We start from the raw sequence: 21,816 nt of genomic DNA on the forward strand, positions 1-21,816 counted from the left end.
AGAAACACTGTTGTTGATAGGCAAACATCTGATTTTCATAAAGGACATGGAACAGGCCACCAAGTACAAAAATTACTAACATTCATGAGCTTCATGTCAATGCCTGGCAAAATAGGATTATTAAACAGATGGTTTGTGAGCACTTAGGTAATGAAGTAGTGATCACTAGGAGCTAGCATGAGTTCACCATAACAAATCACATCAAAGTAACTTAATTTGTTTTAATAGGATTACTACATCAGGGAAGGCAATAGACAGTATAAAGCATTTAACTAAGTCGTTTGTTGTGGACAGGTTGAAGAAATGTGGTCTTAATAATAGTTCAATAAGTATATTCTTGACCGATTGTGTAATTATATCTAGAGACATAAATTAATTATTTAATCAGAGGTAATGTATAGAGGTAGTTAAAGTGTGGTTTCTGAAACTAACCTGCTTGGGTTTCAGTCCTGGCTCTTTAAGCTTCAATTCCTCACCTATAAAAATAAGGTTAATAATAGTTAGACTTACCTTATAACGTTGTTGTGAACATTAAATTATCACAGAGCACTTAGAATAGAAAACATTTAGTAACTGTTGGATATTTATTTAACTAAGAAGGACATCTGTAATAACTTGCTATAAGGCTCCTACCCAGATCTGTCCCTTTTGACATTTTTATCCAAAATCTAAATAAAGACACAAAATTTTGATTTTAAAGATAACCCAAATCTAGAAAAGTCAGAGCCAACATGTTGAATAGAATAATCATGCTAACAAAAGACCTTGATAGGCTTAAAGATAATCAGAACCTGGTAAAATAAAATTTATTAAGAGCTGTAGTTCTAATAGTCAGTTGTACCCACTTAAAGTTTCTAAGAAAAAGTCTTAAGGGTTTGAATTGACTACAGCTTCCATTTAAGCCAGTGTTGTAAAACTGCAGAGAATAATTGAGTGTACAGAACAAAGGAAGTAGCCTCTGGTTGTATTAGAGCATATGTAGATATTATCTTCTCTTCCACAGGTGGCACTAGTGGTAAAGAATCTGCCTGCCAGTACAGTAAATATAAGAAACTCGGGTTTGATCCCTCTGGAAGATCCCCTGGAGCAGGAAATGGCAACCCACTCCAGTATCCTTGCCTGGAAAATTCCATGGATAGAGGAGTCCATGGGTCACAAAGAGTCGGACACAACTGAGTAACTGAGCACATTCCACATTTGATATTGTTCTTTTCCACACACCAAAATTTAGTAGAAATATCAATAAACTGAGATAATAATCCAGGAAAATGAATGTTGGTAAAGTTAACCATTTTGTCTTCATAAATTGATAATGATAATCTGCAGCTTATGTTATATACCTTGAATTCCAGTATGACTTCAATGGCAGTCAAAGTGAATTTGGAAGAGTATTTTGCTTGTCAGTCATTTTAACAGACCTATCCCATATATAGAATTCTTATACTCTATTTCAGAAGTGATTGGCATCTGGGTACAAAAATACACAGGTAGGAATTCCTTTGTGAGTTTTCAGTATATAGAAAAACTTTCTCAGTATACATAATTACATGCATGTTCAGTCACTAAAGTCATGTCTGATTCTTTGTGACCCCACGGACAAGCTCCTCTGTCCATGGGATTTTCCTGGCAAGAATACCGGAATGGGTTGCCATTTCCTCCTCCAGGGATCGAACCCAAGTCTCCTGTGTCTCCTGCATTGGCGGGCAGATTCTTTACCACTATGCCACCTTGGAAGCCCAGAGAAAAGCCAGTACATAACACACAATCCTTTAAATCCTTATAAGATAAGGTATGGATAAAATAATTTAAAATATAAAATACTATATAAAATATTTATGTCAAATGTCAAACACACTCTGGAATTTTCCATTAACTGTTAACCACTCAAAATTCTTACATTCAGTAGTCTTGAAAAACTCCAAGATACACGGTAGTGATTAGCAATTTCTCCATTTGTTTAATTATTATATAATAATTAGTAATTTAGTTAATTTTATATAACAGGTTTTTAAAGACAAAGATATAAAAACATGCCTCAACATAACAGCATAAAATAATTACTTTTTTAGCATTTGGATATAAATGATAAGGGATGTACTTGAAGATTTTCGTTAAAATGATTCAGTATGTTCTGAATGACTTTGTTATATGCATGGTTCTATGCCACAAGTGAAGAGGAACTCAAAAGCCTCTTGATGAAAGTGAAAGTGGAGAGTGAAAAAGTTGGCTTAAAGCTCAACATTCAGAAAACAAAGATCATGGCATCTGGTCCCACCACTTAATGGGTAATAGATGGGGAAACAGTGGAAACAGTGGCAGACTTTATTTTTCTGGGCTCCAAAATCACTACAGATGGTGACTGCAGCCATGAAATTAAAAGATGCTTACTCCTTGGAAGGAAGGTTATGACCAACCTAGATAGCATATTCAAAAGCAGAGGCATTACTTTGCCAACAAAGGTTCGTCTAGTCAAGGCTATGGTTTTTACCTGTGGTCATATATGGATGGGAGAGTTGGACTGTGAAGAAAGCTGAGCGCCGAAGAATTGATGCTTTTGAACTGTGGTGTTGGAGAAGACTCTTGAGAGTCCCTTGGACTGCAAGGAGATCCAACCAGTCCATTCTGAAGGCAATCAGCCCTGGGATTTCTTTGGAAGGAATGATGCTAAAGCTGAAACACCAGTACTTTGGCCACCTCATGCGAAGAGTTGACTCATTGGAAAAGACTCTGATGCTGGGAGGGATTGGGGGCAGGAGGAGAAGGGGACGACAGAGGATGAGATGGCTGGATGGAATCACGGACTCGATGGACGTGAGTCTGAGTGAACTCCGGGAGTTGGTGATGGACAGGGAGGCCTGGCGTGCTGCGATTCATGGGGTCGCAAAGAGTCAGACATGACTGAGCGACTGATCTGATCTGATCTGATCTGATGCCACAAATATCTGCATTACAGTATTTTTGTAAAAATATATTATTCTTTTCTGTTAAACTTCCATAACAGACTTTTAATACTCTGTGGTAGATATTTGAAGACAAACTGTCATTATAAAATAAAACTACAGTTGCCCTTTTCTCTCATTTCTTTAGATAAGTGGGCACTAGAAATTATAGATAGCTTTGGCAAGAGTTCAAGGGTTAATGTAGCAGATAAATAAAAGGAATTTTCTGTAAATTGAGACCTGCATTATTTCAGTTGTCTTGTCTTTCCTAACCTAACTCATTTAATTTTAAAAAGTAAATACTTAAATTCTTCCTGACAGTGTGCTCAGCTTTTACTATCGTTTATTACTTCAATTATACTTGATATCACTTAGAACAATCTGCCATTTGGAAATCTCAGTATAGCCTGGAGCTTAGTATTAGATCTGGCTGCTATTGTAACATGTACAGCATATGACATTAATGTATCAAAATTAGATTGGATCATCCCTCCTGGTTAAATTTATTTCACATTTCTTTTGTATTCAGTTAACATAAACCTATTAGGGAAGCTGACACATGGGGATGGCTGTATAGGAAGGATATTTTTAAAGTATTTTGATTAAAAAATGAAATTATAGAGCCATAGCTTTTCTGAGTTGTGTAATCTTTTTTGGTTTTTAAAAATGTCACAAAGCCCAAGCTGTGCATTTATATCATTCAAGGTGTGTGTGTGTGTGTTTGTTGTAAATAATGATAATTAAAACTTGAACATTGTTTTGATGTTTGAGGTCTATCATCGTGTATTTAGGGCAATAAGCACATTTATGTTTTCCAAAAGAAACTTTAATCCACTTAAACCTAAAAAAAAAGTCTTTAAAAGAAAATAAAATTCTTTATATTTCTAAAATAATAGATCCTGCTCTATAGATTTAGCTAGGCACTGTCTTTAGGGTAATTGCTGGCACTATCTTATAATCCGTCAAAGAAGAGAGGACATTTCTTACTTAGGAATATAAATTTTAAAGTTCAGGGATTTACCTTGTGTTTTCACATACTTAATTTTATTCATAGTGGTTAGGATTTTCTAGATAGATTGGTGTTGGGGACTTGTAAGAACCACTATAACATTGGTTCCTGGGTTTTTTTGTGTTACCTAGTCCTGTATGATAGACTCTTCTCAGAAAAATACATAGAATTTGCAGAATACATAGATGCCCTTGAACCCAGATTAAGAACTCCAGGGTTAAAGGATGACAGAAGAGAACCTTTTATTAACTGGACTTAATTCCTTTCTTTGTTTGAATCACCGTTTGTAATCCTGCCGTGTAGTAAGCAAGCCAAAATAAATCGCTATTTCAAAAACAGAAATTGCCTATATTTTAGCTCATATTAATAATATTGACAACACTTATCCTAATTTTCTCATGCACACATTTCTGTCTACAGTATCTCAAGTTATCTGAAGGTAATAGAAAAACCCGTGAGTTAGGCACCAATAATGGACTCAAATGTTTGCAGTGGCAGAATCAATAAATTTACCAAGATAACCAAACTGTATATTAAAATACATGTTTAAACATATTTCCTTGAAGAAAACTCAGTACTGATGGATATTAAGTTAATTTTTCTAATAACTTAATAGAACTCTAACTTTTAGATACTTTTTATAATTTTAATGAACACAATGTCTGATTGCCAAGAACACCTTCATAGGCAAAATTTCATAGGCAAAGAAAACCTGGAAATAAATGTGTTAAGCCAAGTATAATCATCTTTCTCTTACTCCAAAGGTAATTTATGAATTATTTACTTCTTTTACTTCTCTTCCTGTTGCCTCCTTTAGTCCCTTTCACTTTCAGTCATAAGCACTTCCAAAGAGTGGTCAGAAAAAAAGAACAGTCTTAAATCAGTCACTTTTTAAAACACTCTTGTAAACAATTTTTGAAAAGGTTTGGTAGTGGAAAATTGGTGCAATTGCTGGTTAAGAAGAGTGGACTGTATGTGAATCTTTTTTAATCTAATTTCTCTGTTTCCCATTGACTGTAGACAGTTGAAAATTATCTGGTCTTCTGCAGCATCTTCTAACATCTTTTTGAGTGTTTGTGTTTTGCATGTTGTGAAAAATGGTCAAATGAAGTTTTAAAAATATTTTTAAAATTTCTTTCCCTTTTAATCTTTTTCTAGTATGTTGTCAGTAGCTGTATGACAATATTCACAGGGCTTTTCTCCAGCACTAAGAACTATTTTCTTGGTTTTCCAGTTGAGACATTTAGGAAATGATGAAGTGCACATTGTTTGGTCAGAGCATACTAGAGACTACAGGAGAGGAATTATTCCTACAGAATTTGGTGATGTCCTTATTGTAATATACCCGATGAAAAACCACATGTTCAGTATCCAAATAATGAAAAAACCAGAGGTAAGAATTCTTTTTCTTACATTTTAATAAAATATTTTGAGTTCTATGTGGATTTGTGAGTTTCTTTCTCTCAGATGAATTAGGCTATGTAAAAATTGAGAGGAGATGAGACACAGACTCAAGTAGCTATGTGAATTGTCCAAGTCTAGTTCAGAACAAGCTAAAACAGGAAAAACAGATAGAAACTACTTGAATGGGACAAGGCTTGGTAGCGCCAGAGTGGAAGTTCCTTTACACTAACCTCACAAAAAGACTTAACTTTATTAACAGGACAATTTAGAGTTTCCTAAAACACAAGGTAATCAATCATTCCCTTTTAGAACAGTATGATTCCTATATTTTTAGTTGATGTATTTTGTTAAGGTTACATGATTAGTTATGTCACTTAATACATGAGAATTCTACAAAGTTTTAAAAAAGCAAGTAGTTGTAGTTGAATGTCTTATACGGCTGAAACACCTGCAGAAGTATTTTCTTTCAAAGAATATAAAAGTTTGGCAGTATTTTGGTGTTTGTTTTTTGGTTTTTTGTGTTTTGTTTTTTTTTTTGAGGACATTTTGTTATGGAAAAACTAGTTTTTGACTGTTGATCATGAATCTTCTTGAAATGGATTGTTTCCCATGTGTGAAACAATGCTTATGGCCAGATTTTTTTTAGGATTCATCTAATCAGAGGTCAGCAAATGATGGCCCGTTTCCTGTTGTTTTCGTATAACCCACAAGCTAAGAATGTTACATTTTTAATGGGTTTTTCTCATTTGAAAAATTGAAGAATACACAACAGAGACAATATGTGGCCACAAAACATACAATATTTATTGTATTATCCATAGCTCATGTCTTTGCCTTTAGCTGCTATTTGTACTAGCCATATTGAAATGGAATACTTGTGAAAATATCAGTCATTTGATAATAGTGCCAGATCTTTTTCTAATAAACCATATAATAAAAAAAATAGTGTTTTGGGTTCATTGGTAAAGCTGGCATTGCATGAAAATTATAAAGTAACTTGAAGTGTTGGATTTTTGTATACAATTGAGACTACAAAAATTGGAAAATTGGCAGGTAGTATAAGTTGTTTAATCAGTTACATGAAGCACATAATTCTTTTGAATGGAACCCCTGTAGACCTTTGGCATTTTTTGTTTTGTTTGTTGTCCTAGTATGAATGACCCATCTTGGCAGAAAATTTGAATAGCATTTCTACTAAAGGAAGAACTAAAGAGGAAGCAGAAAGATTGTTTTATATGCAAACTGTTTTGATCGTTGTTATTTACAGCCTTTTTCCAGTTTGAATTGTTAAATTATTCTAATTTCTCAATCAGGTTCCCTTCTTTGGTCCACTCTTTGATGGTGCTATTGTGAATGGAAAGGTCCTACCTATTATGGTTCGAGCAACAGCTATAAATGCAAGCCGTGCTCTGAAATCACTGATTCCATTGTATCAAAACTTGTATCCTTTTTAACAGTTGGTTTAACAGTTGTTTTCTACTTTCCAAGGTAATTTCTTTTAATGTGCTAAGACCTATGGAGTTCTTGTTTATTGACATATAGATGATGGAGTTTTCCTCCCCAGTGTTTAAACAGTTATGGTATTTTCTTTTATACAGTTGTAGTCAGTACTTGTCTTTTGGTTAATTAATTAGAGCCCCATTATATACTAGGTGGTCTGCTAATCTGGATGTGCGGAGATAACCAAAACAGTCATTGCAAAGTACTCAGTCTAGTTGAGGAAATATATTGTTTTCAGTATCTATACTGTAATAAGAGTTATGCACAGAATGTTCTGCAAGTTATTATAACAAGGGGCCTCTCAGCTGGAAGGGATGGTGGTATCAGCAAACACTTCTGAGAATATAAGGATTGACCCAATCTTGAATGATAAATGAGTTAATCAGGTAGATGAGATTAAGAAGAGTATTCCAGGCAGAGGGAACAACATAAACAGAAACATGGAAGTATGAGAGGACATGGAGTGTTTTAGAACATGACTTCTGGATCCAGATTGCCTGGCCTCAAATATTGGTCACCTCTTCCTTAGTTCTGCAGCTTTGGGCAAGTTATTTAACTTCTCAGCCTCATTTTCTTATCCATAAAATGAAGAATGATAATAATATCTAGCCTATAGTGTTATGAGAACTGAATTAGTCAATATGTGTAAAACTCTTAGAGCACTGCCTGGGACGAAATAGGCACACAGTTTTAAACGTCAAATTGTTTTCGTTACTCCTTCATAAAGTGGATTTGTGTCTTCATATACTTTTTCTATATGATTAAAAACATTACACTTATTTCTCTTCTACATAATAAACTGTAGATGTTAAGCTTTACAAGGAAGGCTTTTTAAAATATCCTATTGCACATGAAATAGATGTATCATAAGTCTGCAGCATATGTTTTCTTCTTTTAAGAAACATTGACTTAAGTAACCTGATTTCTATGTAATTTCTCATGTATTCTGGCGGTGTGGAATAGAATTATAGGTAGATTCTGATGTGTTACATTGATTAATTAAGCTTAGTGACATTTACATAGCATTTCTTATTTGTAGTGGTTACATCTTCATTTACTTCTAGTTGAAAACTCAGATTTGAAGTGGTCATTGTTATGAAATGTATAGATTCAGTTTATTATTTCCTGAATATCTAGAAAGCTTATTATGCATAAACTAATTTTGTCCACATTGTCAGCTCTACTGCAATTGATGTCTTTGTGACCTTTGCCTCTTGATAGTTCCCCTGATCCTGATGTTCATCCTGAGGTTAGTGTTTTCCATCATTTCATTTAAGACACAGTAGAAAGAATGCCTTTTTTTTTTATAATTTTGATTTGAGGATAATTATTTTACAGTATTGTGATGGTTTTTGCCATCCATTGACATGAATCAAACACAGGTATACATGTGTCCCCCTATCTTGAACCCCTCTCTCCCTTTTCTCCCCTCCCTATCCCTCTGGGTTGTCCCAGAGCACCAGCTTCGGGTAGCCTTCTTCACGCTTCAAACTTGGACTGGTCGTCTGTTTTACATATGTTTTACAATATACATGTTTCAGCGCTATTCTCTCAAATCATACCACCCTCACCTTCTCCCACGGAGTCCCAAAGTGTGCGTCTCCTTTGCTGTGCTACATGTAGGGACGGTGGTGCCATCTTTCTAAATTCCATATATATGTGTTAATATACAGTATTTGCCTTTCTCTTTCTGACTTACTTCATTCTATAATAGACTCCAGGTTTGTCCACTTCATTAGATGTGTTCCTTTTTATAGCCTAGTGATATTCCATTATGTATATGTACCACAACTTCCTTATCCGTTCATCTCCTGATGGACATCTAGGTTGCTTCCATGCCCTGGCTATTGTAAATAGTGCTGCAGTGAACATTGGGGTGCATGTGTATCTTTCAGTTCTGGTTTCCTCAGGGTATATGCCCAGCAGTGGGATTGCTGGATCCTATGGCAGTTCGTTCCGTTTTTAAGGAATCTCCACACTGTTCTCCATAGTGGCTATACCAGTTTGCATTCCCACCAAGAGTGTAAGAGGGTTCCCTTTTCTCCATACCCTCTCTAGCATTTATTGTTTGTAGACTTTTTGATGATGGCCATTCTGACTGGTATATGGTGATACCTCAGTGTGGTTTTGATTTGCATTTCTCTAATAATGAACAGTGTTGAGCATCTTTTCGTGTGTTTATTGGCCATCCATATGTCTTCTTTGGAGAAATGTGTGTTGTATTTTGGAGATTAATTCTTTGTCAGTTGTTTCATTTGCTATTATTTTCTCCTATTCTGAGGGCTGGCTTTTCACCTTGCTTATAGTTTCCTTCGTTGTGCAAAAGCTTTTAAGAATGCCTTAAATCTTTTGGGAAAGTGATGAGAGTGCGATCAGAGTGTAATACAAACCTCTACTTGCCTCTTGTGTCAATAGGAACTCAATTTATTGAACTAACACAAACTGTTTCTGGCCTGAGAGACAAACAGCATGTAAGATGCACATCTTACCAAGTAGTTCAAGTATACCAATGAAAAGTGAGGATATGGCTTAATTTCCTTTACCTGCACCTCTTGAGGACTATTTCCCATTTGCATGTTACACTAGAGGTATAATATCTGGATTTGCAGTTAGAAACATTGATTTTAACCTGAGGTCTGCCTTGTGATCATAGTCAAGTCCCAGAATCTCTAACCCTAACTTTCTTCATCTTTAATAAAAAACATGCTAATAACCATCTCAGAATTGTGGCAAAGAATAAATGAGATAATGAATTTTAGATGTGCCTAGTAAATGAAATAAGGTACATTATTTTGTGCCGTGATTAATTCTGTTATGTGTAAAGATTACAGTCAATATAAAACAACTCTACCCAACAGCAAGGAATTGCCTAATTGGGTTTTTATATTTGGTTGGTTGGTAGGTTAATTGACTGAATTGGATTTTCAGGCTTGTTTCATGAAGTTCTTATAGTTAATCTTGCTGAGACATTAATAGATACTACACTGGAGAAAATTCTAAGATGAAGAGAGAGAATTTAAGATGAAAACAGTAAATATGAACACTTTACCCAGCAGATGTGAGGAACTTCTATCAGGAAAACCACTTCAGCAACAATCAGTAAAAATATTAAATCAGATCAAACAGGTTTTTCTTGACTTGGAAGCTTGAATTTAGAAGCTGTATAGAAGTTGTTTCCCCATACTATTTAAGTATATTGTAGAGATACTCTTAGCCTTTGCTAATCTGAAGAACTATATTCTCTTTTCACAAAGGTGTATATTAATTTTAAATATTGAGGGAATTGACAATATAGGTAGATTACTTGATTTTTAAGCGAAAGTTTACATAATAAATTACAACTAGATGGTTTCATTTTAAGATACTAAAATATAGATCTCCTTTCATTTTAAATAGGGAATATTTCAGAAATAATAAAATTTTAAATATGTAGTTTTGACAAATTCAGATAAGCTCACATTAAGGAAAAAAATCATGTATTCTAAAACAGATCAATAAAGCTTATGAGAAATTACAATAAAAATTTGAGATTGCAATAGGCTTTGAAAACCATCAGGTTCTATTTTAATCCTCATAAGAGAAATGGAGTAAAAGAATATGTAATAAACTCAATTATATTTGGATAATTGAACTGCTGTGTCAGTTATTTTATGCCCAATAAAAGTACCCACTAAGATTCCACAGCATAAATTGTGCTATTTATGATCATTAAATACAGCTTAAATTTTATCCTAGGAACATCTTCTGTATCTATGAATCTAATGCTGCTCACTAAATGAGGACAATATTGATTGTCATATGCTGCCCAAATCGATCATGCTGGCAGCCAGAATTACAGTAATCTGTCAGTATTGATGACTGTCTTTCAAGCTTTGAAACCTCTCCTTCACTTCACTTGTCATTTCTTGCATTACTTGTACTTGAAAAGCATTTCCTTACAACTTCTGACTTTCTCAGCTAGGTTTTTGTTTTTTTTTTGTCTCGAGCTCAATTTGTTGGTTTGATCATGCAGTTAGAATTGAAGTGCATCACTGGGGAGGAAGAGTAGGCACATTCTGGGTAACCACTGGACCTGAGGACTATTTTAGGTTGATGTTTAGCCATCATTTAGTAGTTACCTGTTGAAAGAGAGTGTATTTGTGTTTTGGTATGGGGTTTGGGGTTTTTTTAGTTCTTGACTTTTTTGTAAGAATATAATTCTGAAACCTCAATTTCATGATCAAAAGTCATATCATGGCTTTTTCTTAAATAAAAATTTTAAATTATTTGTTTTGATTCCAAAGACATTATGACTGTGTATAAATGTTAAATATGTTGATATTATATACATCCTATTTTTCTTTAATGTGAGACCTATTATACATAGAAAATTTTCACAAGTTACAGTATATAATCATATTGTATTTGGGTTCTCAGAGAAGCAATCAGTAGGATGCGTGTTCTTAAGTATATATATAGAGAGAGGTTGATTTTAAGGAATTGACTCACATGGTTGTGGGTACTGGCAAGTCTGAAATCTGTGGGAGTTATGGTAGAGATAGTAATCACACCTAAAAATTACCTTCAGAGCAACATCTAAGCTGGTATTTAACCAAAAACTGGGTACCATGGCCTAGCCAAGTTGACATAAAATTAACCATCTCCCATGTCTTAGTTAAGTTTTCTTCTTAGCCTTTCTTACTCCAAGATATAATTTGAAAAAAGTTTTATTAGTCTTAAATATGATGAATAATTAGTTTAACCACCACCAGGTAAGAAGATAGAACTATACTGTTTTTCTTCTATCAAAAATATTTATTGATCACTTACATAGTAATGGTAAATATTTTGAGAGAAATGCAAAGACAAATCAGATAGTAATCGCTTATAAAGTTTATAATTTAATAGAGAGAATATATATTTACACTAAAAATTACACAAGGTAAAATGTGTCACGATCAGGTTGTAGATAAAATGCTTTGGGAGTCCTGAAGAAAAAATCATTACTTTGGAGTCAGAAAACTAAGGAAGAATGTGTAGAAAATCTGGGCCTCAAAGGCGAGATTTGAGTAGGTGGAATGGAGCATGTCTGTTATAATCCTTGCCATTTATATTTTGAGATTTTTATGTATGTATGTGTATAATACATATGTAATATTCTGAAATATACATTATAAGAGATATTATGAAACTAAATGGTTATCTTTAAAAAAAACACTTTCCTCCTAGATTTAATATTCTTCCCTACCAAACCAATATCATTTGATTTCTTCTAATCTGTTTAGATTTGACTTTTTTCGTAAATGCCAGAATTGGGTTTCTGTTTAACTTTATCAGACAAATTACCAGAAGTCAATGATCATTCTTCAATTAGTCACAGTTTGTTATCCCTGCAGTTCTGCTACTCAAATGTAAAGAACCTGTTGCAGAAGTATACGAGCCAAAACGAAATGAAATGTAATTGATTGGCTCCGCTAATGCAGTTTGCCATTCATTACGATAGAACAGTATAAAACCTCTTAGGGAGGCCCATCAATATTGCTGCCATTTCATGTTAGAAGAAAGTGAGTTTATTGAGAAACTACATACATTTATATATCTACTGTCTTTTGTAGATCATTTCCTCCAAAGATAATATTGATAAATACAGACTATCCTAAGTCCTTAATTATAAATTAATTATTTTTTAAAGTGCGGCAGCTGACTTTTGGAAAATCAGCATGGGCTTCAGAGTCCAGAACCGTGTCACTGTCTTTCTGTCTGATTTTTATTTAATCTGTAAAAAGAGTACCAAACTCAGGAATGTTGTAAGGATTAAATGAGATTATCCATATGAAGCACTAAGCAGCCTGTCTGCCATGTAGCAAGAGCTCAGAAAATGTGCTTTTACATATTATTATACTTTAACATGTTGTTGACAGATGAAGTATTTTTATGCTATTCTCATAGGAAAAGAAAGCACTACCAGCATCTTACCTGTTTTGTCACATCCAGCATGACGGTATGGTCCACATATGGTCCAATCTAGATAGTTGGGTTATATCATAGTACACCAGAAAGAAACTAGAAAACTATCAGGTGATTGTCCAACTTTTCCGTAAAAACAACAAAACTTGAAGTTTCTCTACTTCTGTATCTTTACTAACTTCTGACCTGTGCTAGAAAGGAACTTTTTCTCTATTAAACCCTTATGTTGTTGATATTAATGACAAAGATGCACTAGTGTGCCTATGTTATTATTAAGTATACCTACTACATAATGTGTAAGTTTTATTCTAGTCTTTTTTTTAACTATAAAAAACAGTAGTAGATTCAGATGCTATTTGGGGATTTCAGAGAGCAAAGAATGAAGGATGTAAAGCTGAAATTACTCTAACCTTGTTTAATGAAGGAATTGCAGTGCTTTTAATCCATTAATTTCCTTTACTAAATATAAGGGATTTGGCTATTGAATTTTTAATAACTCAATAATGGAATTAAAATTAAACTATGGATCACAGATCTCTGCATTTTCTTCTAACTGCTTTTCCTCTCAAACACTAGAATACAGCCTATTTAAATCTTAACTTTTGCTTGCCAAACCACTGTTACCATCCATCTGTTCATGCCAATTGTAAAGAAGGTTCGGTTTTTAGTGAAGCTTTGCATTTCACATAAGGTATGTGAAGTGAAATTTCACAAGGGACATGATGGATCCTGATTCTTAGTGATAAACCTTTGGGGCCATCAGGGTTGGCATATGGTCCAGTATGATATGAAGGCTTGGGTTCCCTGGCTTCACTTCTTTGGCGTGAAGCTGATAAAACCTGGCTCTTGAGTATTATTTCACTGGACACCAATCATGGGCAGCAGGAACTGCCCATTTAACTCTCTGTGGGAAGGAAGCCCAGAGAGCATTCACAATGGTACCATTGTCGAGTTGCAAACTGCTCTGAACAGCTTGACGGCACTAGGGAGGAGGGGAAGGGGTTGCTTTACTAATTGCTGTTGAGAAAAAGAGAAGCAGCAAAAATAGCTGTTGTAGAACTGATGTTTCTACATTTACTTATTCTCTCTTGATAAAGGTGTTGATTTTTATTTAGCACATACCTGCTATCAAAAAGAAAGCAAATAAATATACTTAAGCAACCACCTGTAGTAATTCCCTGTTAACAGCCCACAAAATTATAGCAGAGCAAAAGTCAGTTTTCCTTTAGGATATTTTTTTGTTTAAATGAAATGAAAATAATGTTTTGTAATCTTGATAGAAATTTAAAATAAGGGAAAGTGGGTTAAAACCACCAAAGTTTATACATCACATAAGGTTAGAGACAAATTTGACTTAATTTCCTTTACTGTGTGCTTTTAACAATTCCTGAATATCATCTGAATATATATAAGCTATACTGATACAGAAATATAAATCAATTTTATGCATAATAGTCGCAAATCTTAAGGTTAAATACTAGATTTATCAGTTAAATGAGGTGATGCCTGTTTCAGTCACTCATGATTATCTTTCTCTCCTTGAATTCTATTTTGGATATCTTTTTTAAAAGTGAGTCAGTGTATGCTGTAATATTTATATAAACACCACTCTAGGTCTTTACATTTTCTTCTGGTCAGTCTAATCAAGCAGTTGGAAGTTCTCATGCAAAAAAAACAATGATGTACAACTTAAAAAAATATTAAAAGCTTATTTCAGCCCCCAAGATCCTGACCCCATAATATATTTCCATAGATGATTCTTTTTTTTCAGCAGAAATTAAATTGACTAAATTATACTGCAGTATTGTAATTTATGCAACATGTCCTTTCAATGGTTCAGGGAGAGTAATTTTAAGAAAAGTTTTTCAATCTATAGATTTTTAAAATTTTGATGTCCTTGCTAAACTGAAGGAAAATCAAATGCATGTTTTATAAAATTAGTAACATTCTGTAAAATTTAACTACTTTTCCATCTCTCATATCCGCTTAAATTGTTTTAGTAAATGAGCACCCAGTGCAATATTTCAAAAACAGTAATTCATTGAATACCCATTCTTCCTTTTACTACAGAATAGATTATAGTTAAGTCAAGATTAATGGGTAGATTTTAATGTTAAAGTCCTGTCTCTGAGCCTATTATTCCCTGGGGGCATATAGTGCATTAGTTTAAGCCAATATATTGTTTATCATAGATTCTATGACAGTGTCTTAAATGATGGTTTGCTGAACCCTGTAACTATTTACCATGATAATAAATCACTTTGTGTACTCCCAATAATTATAGCATTTAAACAGAATCTTAATTAAGTTAGTGCGCATTTAGGTAGAGATAACACTTAAGTAATTGTACACTGTAAAATTTCACTTAGTTATTTTTTTTCCTTTTTGCAGTCTTCTGACATAACGCAAGTTTAGTATTTATTCCAAACACATTGATTTCCTTAACTTAATGTATTGAAATTTTTGTTCCTAAAAGGAAAACACACAAGTGATTGTTTCTAATTTTCCCTCAATATTTTAAAAACTCTTACTCTAATACTTAGTAGTTCTGAAGCAGTTCTCTGTTGACTGTGAAAGTCTCATTATTACTTAGTGATAATATTTTCAAGCAGATCTTACTGAGAATGAGAGTACAAAATTTTAATTTCATTAAATTTGAAATCCAAGTAACTTAGTTTTTCTTTTAGATGATTTGGTTTATACAGCTTTCATGAAAGTGAAACATATACATATTTGATAATGTTAGTGCTTTTTAGAAGCTGCCAATGATTATTGGATTATTAAATCAGGAAGGATTTTCAGAACCTTTAGGTAGGTTTAAATTTTTAATCCTATTTATTTAAGGTTAATCTTTTTAAGTGTGTTTACATAAATTTTGTTATATAGAATTGGGTTTATCAACTTTTTACTTAATGTTTTCATTTAATAATTGACTGATTTATGAGCAATTATATATGGTCCAAATTTTATACAACTCCAGCTTTCAATAATAGGACTATCCTCACAGTGCCTTAGCACCTGTTATGGATTTTGAGTCATCTGGCAGCCCATGGGACTTAGATAAAGAAGTACCAGGTGTCCTGCCTGTCTCCTAATTGAGACGCAGTGAAAACAATATAGACTTGGCAGTATGGTTAAAAGGATGGATTAAAGCCCAGCTTTGTCTACTCTGACAAATCACAGCTTTTCTTTCATGGTGTAGATAGTATCAACTACTAAAGAATTTCATTAATATTAGACATCATAAAAATCATACACAATTATTTGTCATAACCTGTTGTGGATTTTCAGAATTTCTGTTTAACAATTCTAAGATTCATGCTGTTTATGTAGGAGAATTTTATTTTTACTGCATATGAACTAGACTCCATGTTTCCTAAAGAAATTAGTTGCTGTAGGAAAGAAATGGAGTGTTAATTTACTAGATCTTTATAAAGTAAGCAATATAGCTTACTTTTATCTTATAAAGGAGCAGTGCCTTTTAGTCTGCGGAATACTTCATTGCCCTGTATATTTCAGGAAAGTATCCCACTTTACTCCTGATAATAATAGTCATGAGATCCTTGAGTTGTACTTACAAAATGTATCTACCTATATACTATATCTCAATAAAATTCTAATTTTCCATTATGTTTTCAAGATCCTATAATGATACTACTTCAGAATGTTTGAAAATATTTCATGGCCTTTTAGAACTGAAAAGCCAAATGTGGTTTATTTTCTCATTTTTTAGATCATGTTATAGATTTTTACTATACTACATATGGGATTCAACTATATAAACAAACATTTTTTGAAAATTGCCAATCTTAGAAGTTAAGCTAATAGTCATTGTGTTGGCCATCCCTGAGCTGACTAAAATGCCTTTTATACTTTTATTTTCCATCTAAAATTCGTATCATTGAGATAGTCTGTAGAAAAGCACTGGACTCTTAAATGACCAAGGTTCTAGTCCCAACTCTACCAGTCAGTCAGCAGCTTTGTTTTTCTAAGCAAATCTGTATATTCTCCTTCAAGGCAAAGCTTATTGTTGAATAAGCATTTTGCTGAGTTTCCTGAAATTAATGTTGGTAGATCTTTGTTGTAGCCTTCCTCAAGTTCTGACTTGTCCTAAAATATTCTCTATAAATGATGCCTTGGGATCAGTACTCTCAAGATTGCCTTTTTAAAACCTTAAATATTTAAATTCCCAAGGATTTTTTTCAAGGATATTTTTACCTCTCTTCTTAGAGTGTACAGAGCAGTTTTGGATATCTGCCTAAAATGATTTTGAAAATACCTTTCATTTTATTTTATCTATAGAGATATTCCCAGTTTCTTTCCTTTTCTCCCTTCACTGCAGATGGCCACTTGGATGATAAGTAGAATTTTTTAAATTTTTTAAATTCTTTAAAAAGAAATTAAAAAAATTTTTAATTTCTTAAAAAAAAAATTATCCCAACCAGTGGGACAAAATGTTTATTTCAGTGCTAAATTGTAATGAGTTGTGATTACGTTGAACATTATAGCATTTCTTCTGTGGGCAATTATTTTATGTTAATATCAGCTTTCTTTTAATGTTATACCTTACATAGGTATACACAGTGCTTTACTCACTTCTTTCAAAAAAAGTCAGCTAGATTAAGGATAGGGATAGAACCAAACTCTTCCTCATAAGTAAGATTCAAACTTTGTCTCTAAATTCAATCCTAGGAAGGTCCCAACTATATTTGCCCCAAGGGGGTTTGTCTCTGGAGAGCCTAATTGGGATTAGAGGAAGCAGGCTCTCTGCGTAAGTGAAGTCGCTCAGTTGTGTCCTACTCTTCACTACCCCATGGATTGTAGCCTACCAGGCTCCTCCATCCATGGAATTTTCCAGGCAGAAATACTGGAGTGGGTTGCCATTTCCTTCTCCAGGGGATCTTCCCAACCCAGGGATTGAACCCAGGTCTTCTGCATTGTAGGCAGACACTTCACCATCTGAGCCACCAGGGAAGTCAACAGGCTCCTAATCAATTATCAAACCAACTTGATTCATTCCTTCTATAGTTTATAAACAGTCAAGGAGTACTACTGGGTCTTGTGCTAGGTGCTGGAGATATTAAGATAAAACAGCATGGCCTCCACCCTCAGACATTAGTCTCCCACTAGTTTGTTAGAAGAACAAGCATGAGGAGAGAGGCACACTTGGTGCTTAACAGCTGGCTCTGGAGAGCAGGAAGAGGCCTCGATTTGTGGCATTTATTGAGTTCCATGATGGGAAAACTCCCACCAGAGTCAATACCAAGCTACCAACCATCTTGCAAACTTTGTAAATAAGGTAGGTAGTATTCACAAAAAAATTTAAGTCACTATGCAAAACTCTTTCTCTTCCTGCAATTACCATTCTTGGAATTTTCTATAGAGAGAAGGCAGACGAAATTCCTAACTGGTAAAACAGCAAAGAAACCACATTCCTACGAGTGTGGGCAAGTGCTTACTGCATTAGGAATTTCAGAATGGGCCTTGAATCCCTGAGGCTATGCTGTCAAGCACAGATATAGATACTTCATACTTTGCCTTTACTCAAAAAGGAGTCAGTAGGGGTTTTGTTTATTTTGGAAAGAAAATATTAAACTTGAATTTAAGAGGAATTAGTTAGGCAGTGATAGGCCTTTGATGTCTGCTTATAATTTTCGTAACACCTTTTTATGAAAAATTATACTTTATATTCGTTCTTACATACTACATGTGTACACACATATATACATATATAAACACACATACATACACACACAAGTTTCAATTTCTTTGAAACTAGTCACAAATTACATTGGACGTATAAATCCCCCCATTACACTGTATTGTTAAGAAAATTATTGTGGAGAATGAAAAATTAAAAACCAAATCTACCTTTAAAAAAATTACCTTTTGTCTATTTTTCCTATACATTAGTAAAGTTGAAAAAAGGGGCACTAATTAACTGTTTACCATCTCTTTTCTTCATATTCTCTTTTTTCTCATGAGAAATCAGTTTTCTCAGAATAACTCAGAAGTTCCTCTTGTACGTACCAAGACAAGTTTTATCAAAGCATTCTTGCAAATGAATGCATGTATATATTTCTTAAACTGGTACTGAAAAGTGTCCACATGGAGACAACACTTGCTATTTATTACGTTGGTGCAAACATAATTGTGGTTTCTGACCGTGAATTTTAAATCATAACTAGGCTCCAACGGATCTTTATTAGTCAAAATAAAAACCATTACAATCAACACATTATTTAGTAACGAGAAGTAAGTTGGTTTATTCCTATAGCATAAAAATCTGTTGTTTTGGGATTCGATGAACTCTTGGAAAGAATTTTCTGCATTCTGCTGGTTGCGGAAGCATTTTCCCTGCAAGAAATTGTAGAGATTCTTGAAGAAGTGGTCGCTGGTGAGAGATCAGGTGAATATGGCGGATGAGGCAAAACTTAGTAGCCCGATTCAGTCAACTTTAGAAGTGTCGGTTGTGTGACATGCACTTGGGCGTTGTCATGGAGAATTGGGCCCTTTCTGTTAACCAGTGCTAGCTGCAGTTGTTGCAGTTTTTAGTGCATCTCATCAATTTGCTGAGCATACTTCTCAGTTAGAATGGCTTCACTGAGATTCAGAAAGCTGTAGTGGATCAGATGGGCAGCAGACCACCAAACAGTGACCTTGACTTTCTTTGGTGCAAGTTTTGCTTTGGGAAGTGTTTTGGAGCTGCTGCTTGGTCTCACCACACTAAGTTGGGCATTGCCAGTTGTTGTATAAAATCCACTTTTTGTTGCCTGTCACAGTCTGATCAAGAAATGCTTCATTGTTGTTTCATAGAATAAGAGAATACAGCACTTCAAAACAACGTTTTTATTTCTGGTCAACTCATGAGGCACCCACTTATCGAACTTTTTCATTTTTCCAATTTGTTTCAAATGCCAAAAGACCATAAAATGGTTGATGTTGAGTTCTTCCGCAACTTCCCATGTAATTGTGATATGACCAGCTTCAATGGTCTCTCTCAAATGGTTGTTGTCAACTTCAGGTGGCCAGCCACTACACTCCTCATCTTCAAGCCTCACGTCTCCTTTGCAAAACTTCTTGAACCACCACGGCACTGTACATTCGTTAGCAGTTCCTGGGTCAAATGAGTTGTTGATGTTGTGAGTTGTCTCTGCTGCTTTACGACTGATTTTGAACTCAAATAAGAAAATTGCTCGAAATTGCTTCTTATCTAACATTCTTTCCATAGTCTAAAATAAATGTAAACAGCAAGTAATAAGTCAGCAAAAAAAAGAAAAGCAAGAGTTGCAAATTAAAATGATGTATAACATAACCACATTAATTTAGAATGTGTTCCAGTATCAAACAGCAAATTTCAACAGTGCAAAAACCGCACTTTTGCACCAACCTGATACAAGGACTTGAGTCAGTGGTCAAAATAACTGTTTTTAACATTCACATTAAAATGTGGCACAAAGAATTCATGCATCTCTTTCCAGGAGTGGGCTGAAATTGAACCCTAGTTTCATGACAGCTGATCTTGATCCAGTGACACAGGGCCATTATTTATTATTTCACATGTAAGTTTAAAATCAAAAGTAGTTACTTAAAATGCATACTGATGTTAACATTGTGCTAATGAAGTACAGATTGGGTTTAAACTATTTATACTATAAAAAATATTTAGTTCCTTTTTCTTATTTTTAGAATGGGTAATACTCCTTCCCCCCATTTCTGCTTTTGCAGAAAGTAGAAGGAAAGGAGGATTAGTGGATAATTATATTGCTGTGATTGCAGCACCTGTGTGTTATTTCTTTTGATTGGCTAGTTCTGTATTAAAGATTCCTACCAGCCAAAAGTCTCCTTCATCAAATGGCTTTTTACTAGCTAGTTTTGGCTTGGGTTGTTTTAGATTTGCAACAAAAACTGTCTTAATTCAACTTAGACTTGTACTTTAAGTTTCACTCTGAATTTGTAAGTATGCCATCACCTTTTTAGCATCTCACCCATTTCATTTGTAATTTCAATGCCAATGGCAACATACAATTGCAGTAGGAATATAGCTTGAATTATTACTATCCCTCAGGTTTGTGTAGGCCACTCAATTTGTAGGTACTAATAACTCCTCCCTAGAGAGCTGCCTTTTAAGGAGTAAGTGGGTAACCTATTTTAAGGACATATAGGAATTAACTGTTTGGAATTATGGTTACCATTGCAGATGCTAACATCACTGTTTGTAACTTTATAATCATCTTAGTCACAAAAGCCTCCTTGTTTGTGGACTCAGGATTATGGTTTAAGTACTTCAAGTTCAGTATATCACCTTAATATATGCTTTCCAAAGTAAAAGAAGAAAAGACGTAAGTACGTAGATTGGGTTGCTCTGATACTATTGTTTGTGCTTTATTTGACTACAGCAAACTTGGAAAATTAGAAAGAATTTAGCTTTTAGAATGTGGTTTACTGTAGTCTGCTGTTACTAAGCTAACAGTATTTTCTGAAAATAATCCCCCTAAAGGAAACTGCAGACATCACCGTTACAGTTTTTCATTTAAATTCAACCATCAGTGATTGTTTTCCTTTACTCTGCCACCTATACTTGGACTTTAAAAATTGTTTAGTAAGCATTATTACCTCTAATGTTTTTTTGCAATTTTATTAAATACATGTGGTTTTTCTACAAAATGAATACATTATGTCTAGATAATTTCAGTTTGTATAGTTTTATATATTGAAGTTTCTTCAGTTTTATGAATCACCTTTTATATAGTAAAATAGAATTACACCCCAAAATGTATCTTCTCTAGATATTCATTTCTTGTTCTAATAAATTTTACTACTTTGGAAGTATTCTCCTTGCTTTAGAAATACTAAATTTGCTTTCTCTCTGCCTAATTTTTGTGTAAACTCTAAATATAATAAGATAAAGTAAAATATTTCATTTATAGGCCCTCTGAAAGTAGAGCATTTTAAAAGCAGGTAGGTGTCTCCACCCTACTTTTCATGAAGCATTTTACCCATTCAAGCAGACTTTTA

At 34.0% G+C, this 21,816-nt stretch overlaps 1 protein-coding gene and 1 long non-coding RNA gene across 10 annotated transcripts in view; one reads left to right on the forward strand and one right to left on the reverse strand.

The window, feature by feature from the left end:
• Positions 1 to 21,816, forward strand: part of RALGAPA1 (Ral GTPase activating protein catalytic subunit alpha 1) — a 207,800-nt gene that overhangs the window by 173,680 nt on the left and 12,304 nt on the right. For all 9 annotated transcript variants that reach the window (XM_025270980.3, XM_025270981.3, XM_025270983.3 and 6 more), the window contains 2 exons: positions 5,183 to 5,341; positions 6,666 to 6,793. In XM_025270980.3, the coding sequence (XP_025126765.1) occupies positions 5,183 to 5,341; positions 6,666 to 6,793 (287 nt within the window). The remainder of the gene's footprint in view (positions 1 to 5,182; positions 5,342 to 6,665; positions 6,794 to 21,816) is intronic.
• LOC123330744 overlaps positions 19,913 to 21,816 on the reverse strand; it is a 146,690-nt gene continuing 144,786 nt past the window's right edge. Inside the window, exon 3 of the long non-coding RNA XR_006546837.1 lies at positions 19,913 to 20,030. This is a non-coding gene — a long non-coding RNA (uncharacterized LOC123330744). The remainder of the gene's footprint in view (positions 20,031 to 21,816) is intronic.

Source organism: Bubalus bubalis, chromosome 20 (genome assembly GCF_019923935.1).
Source record: "Bubalus bubalis isolate 160015118507 breed Murrah chromosome 20, NDDB_SH_1, whole genome shotgun sequence".
Taxonomy (NCBI): Eukaryota; Metazoa; Chordata; class Mammalia; order Artiodactyla; family Bovidae; genus Bubalus; species Bubalus bubalis.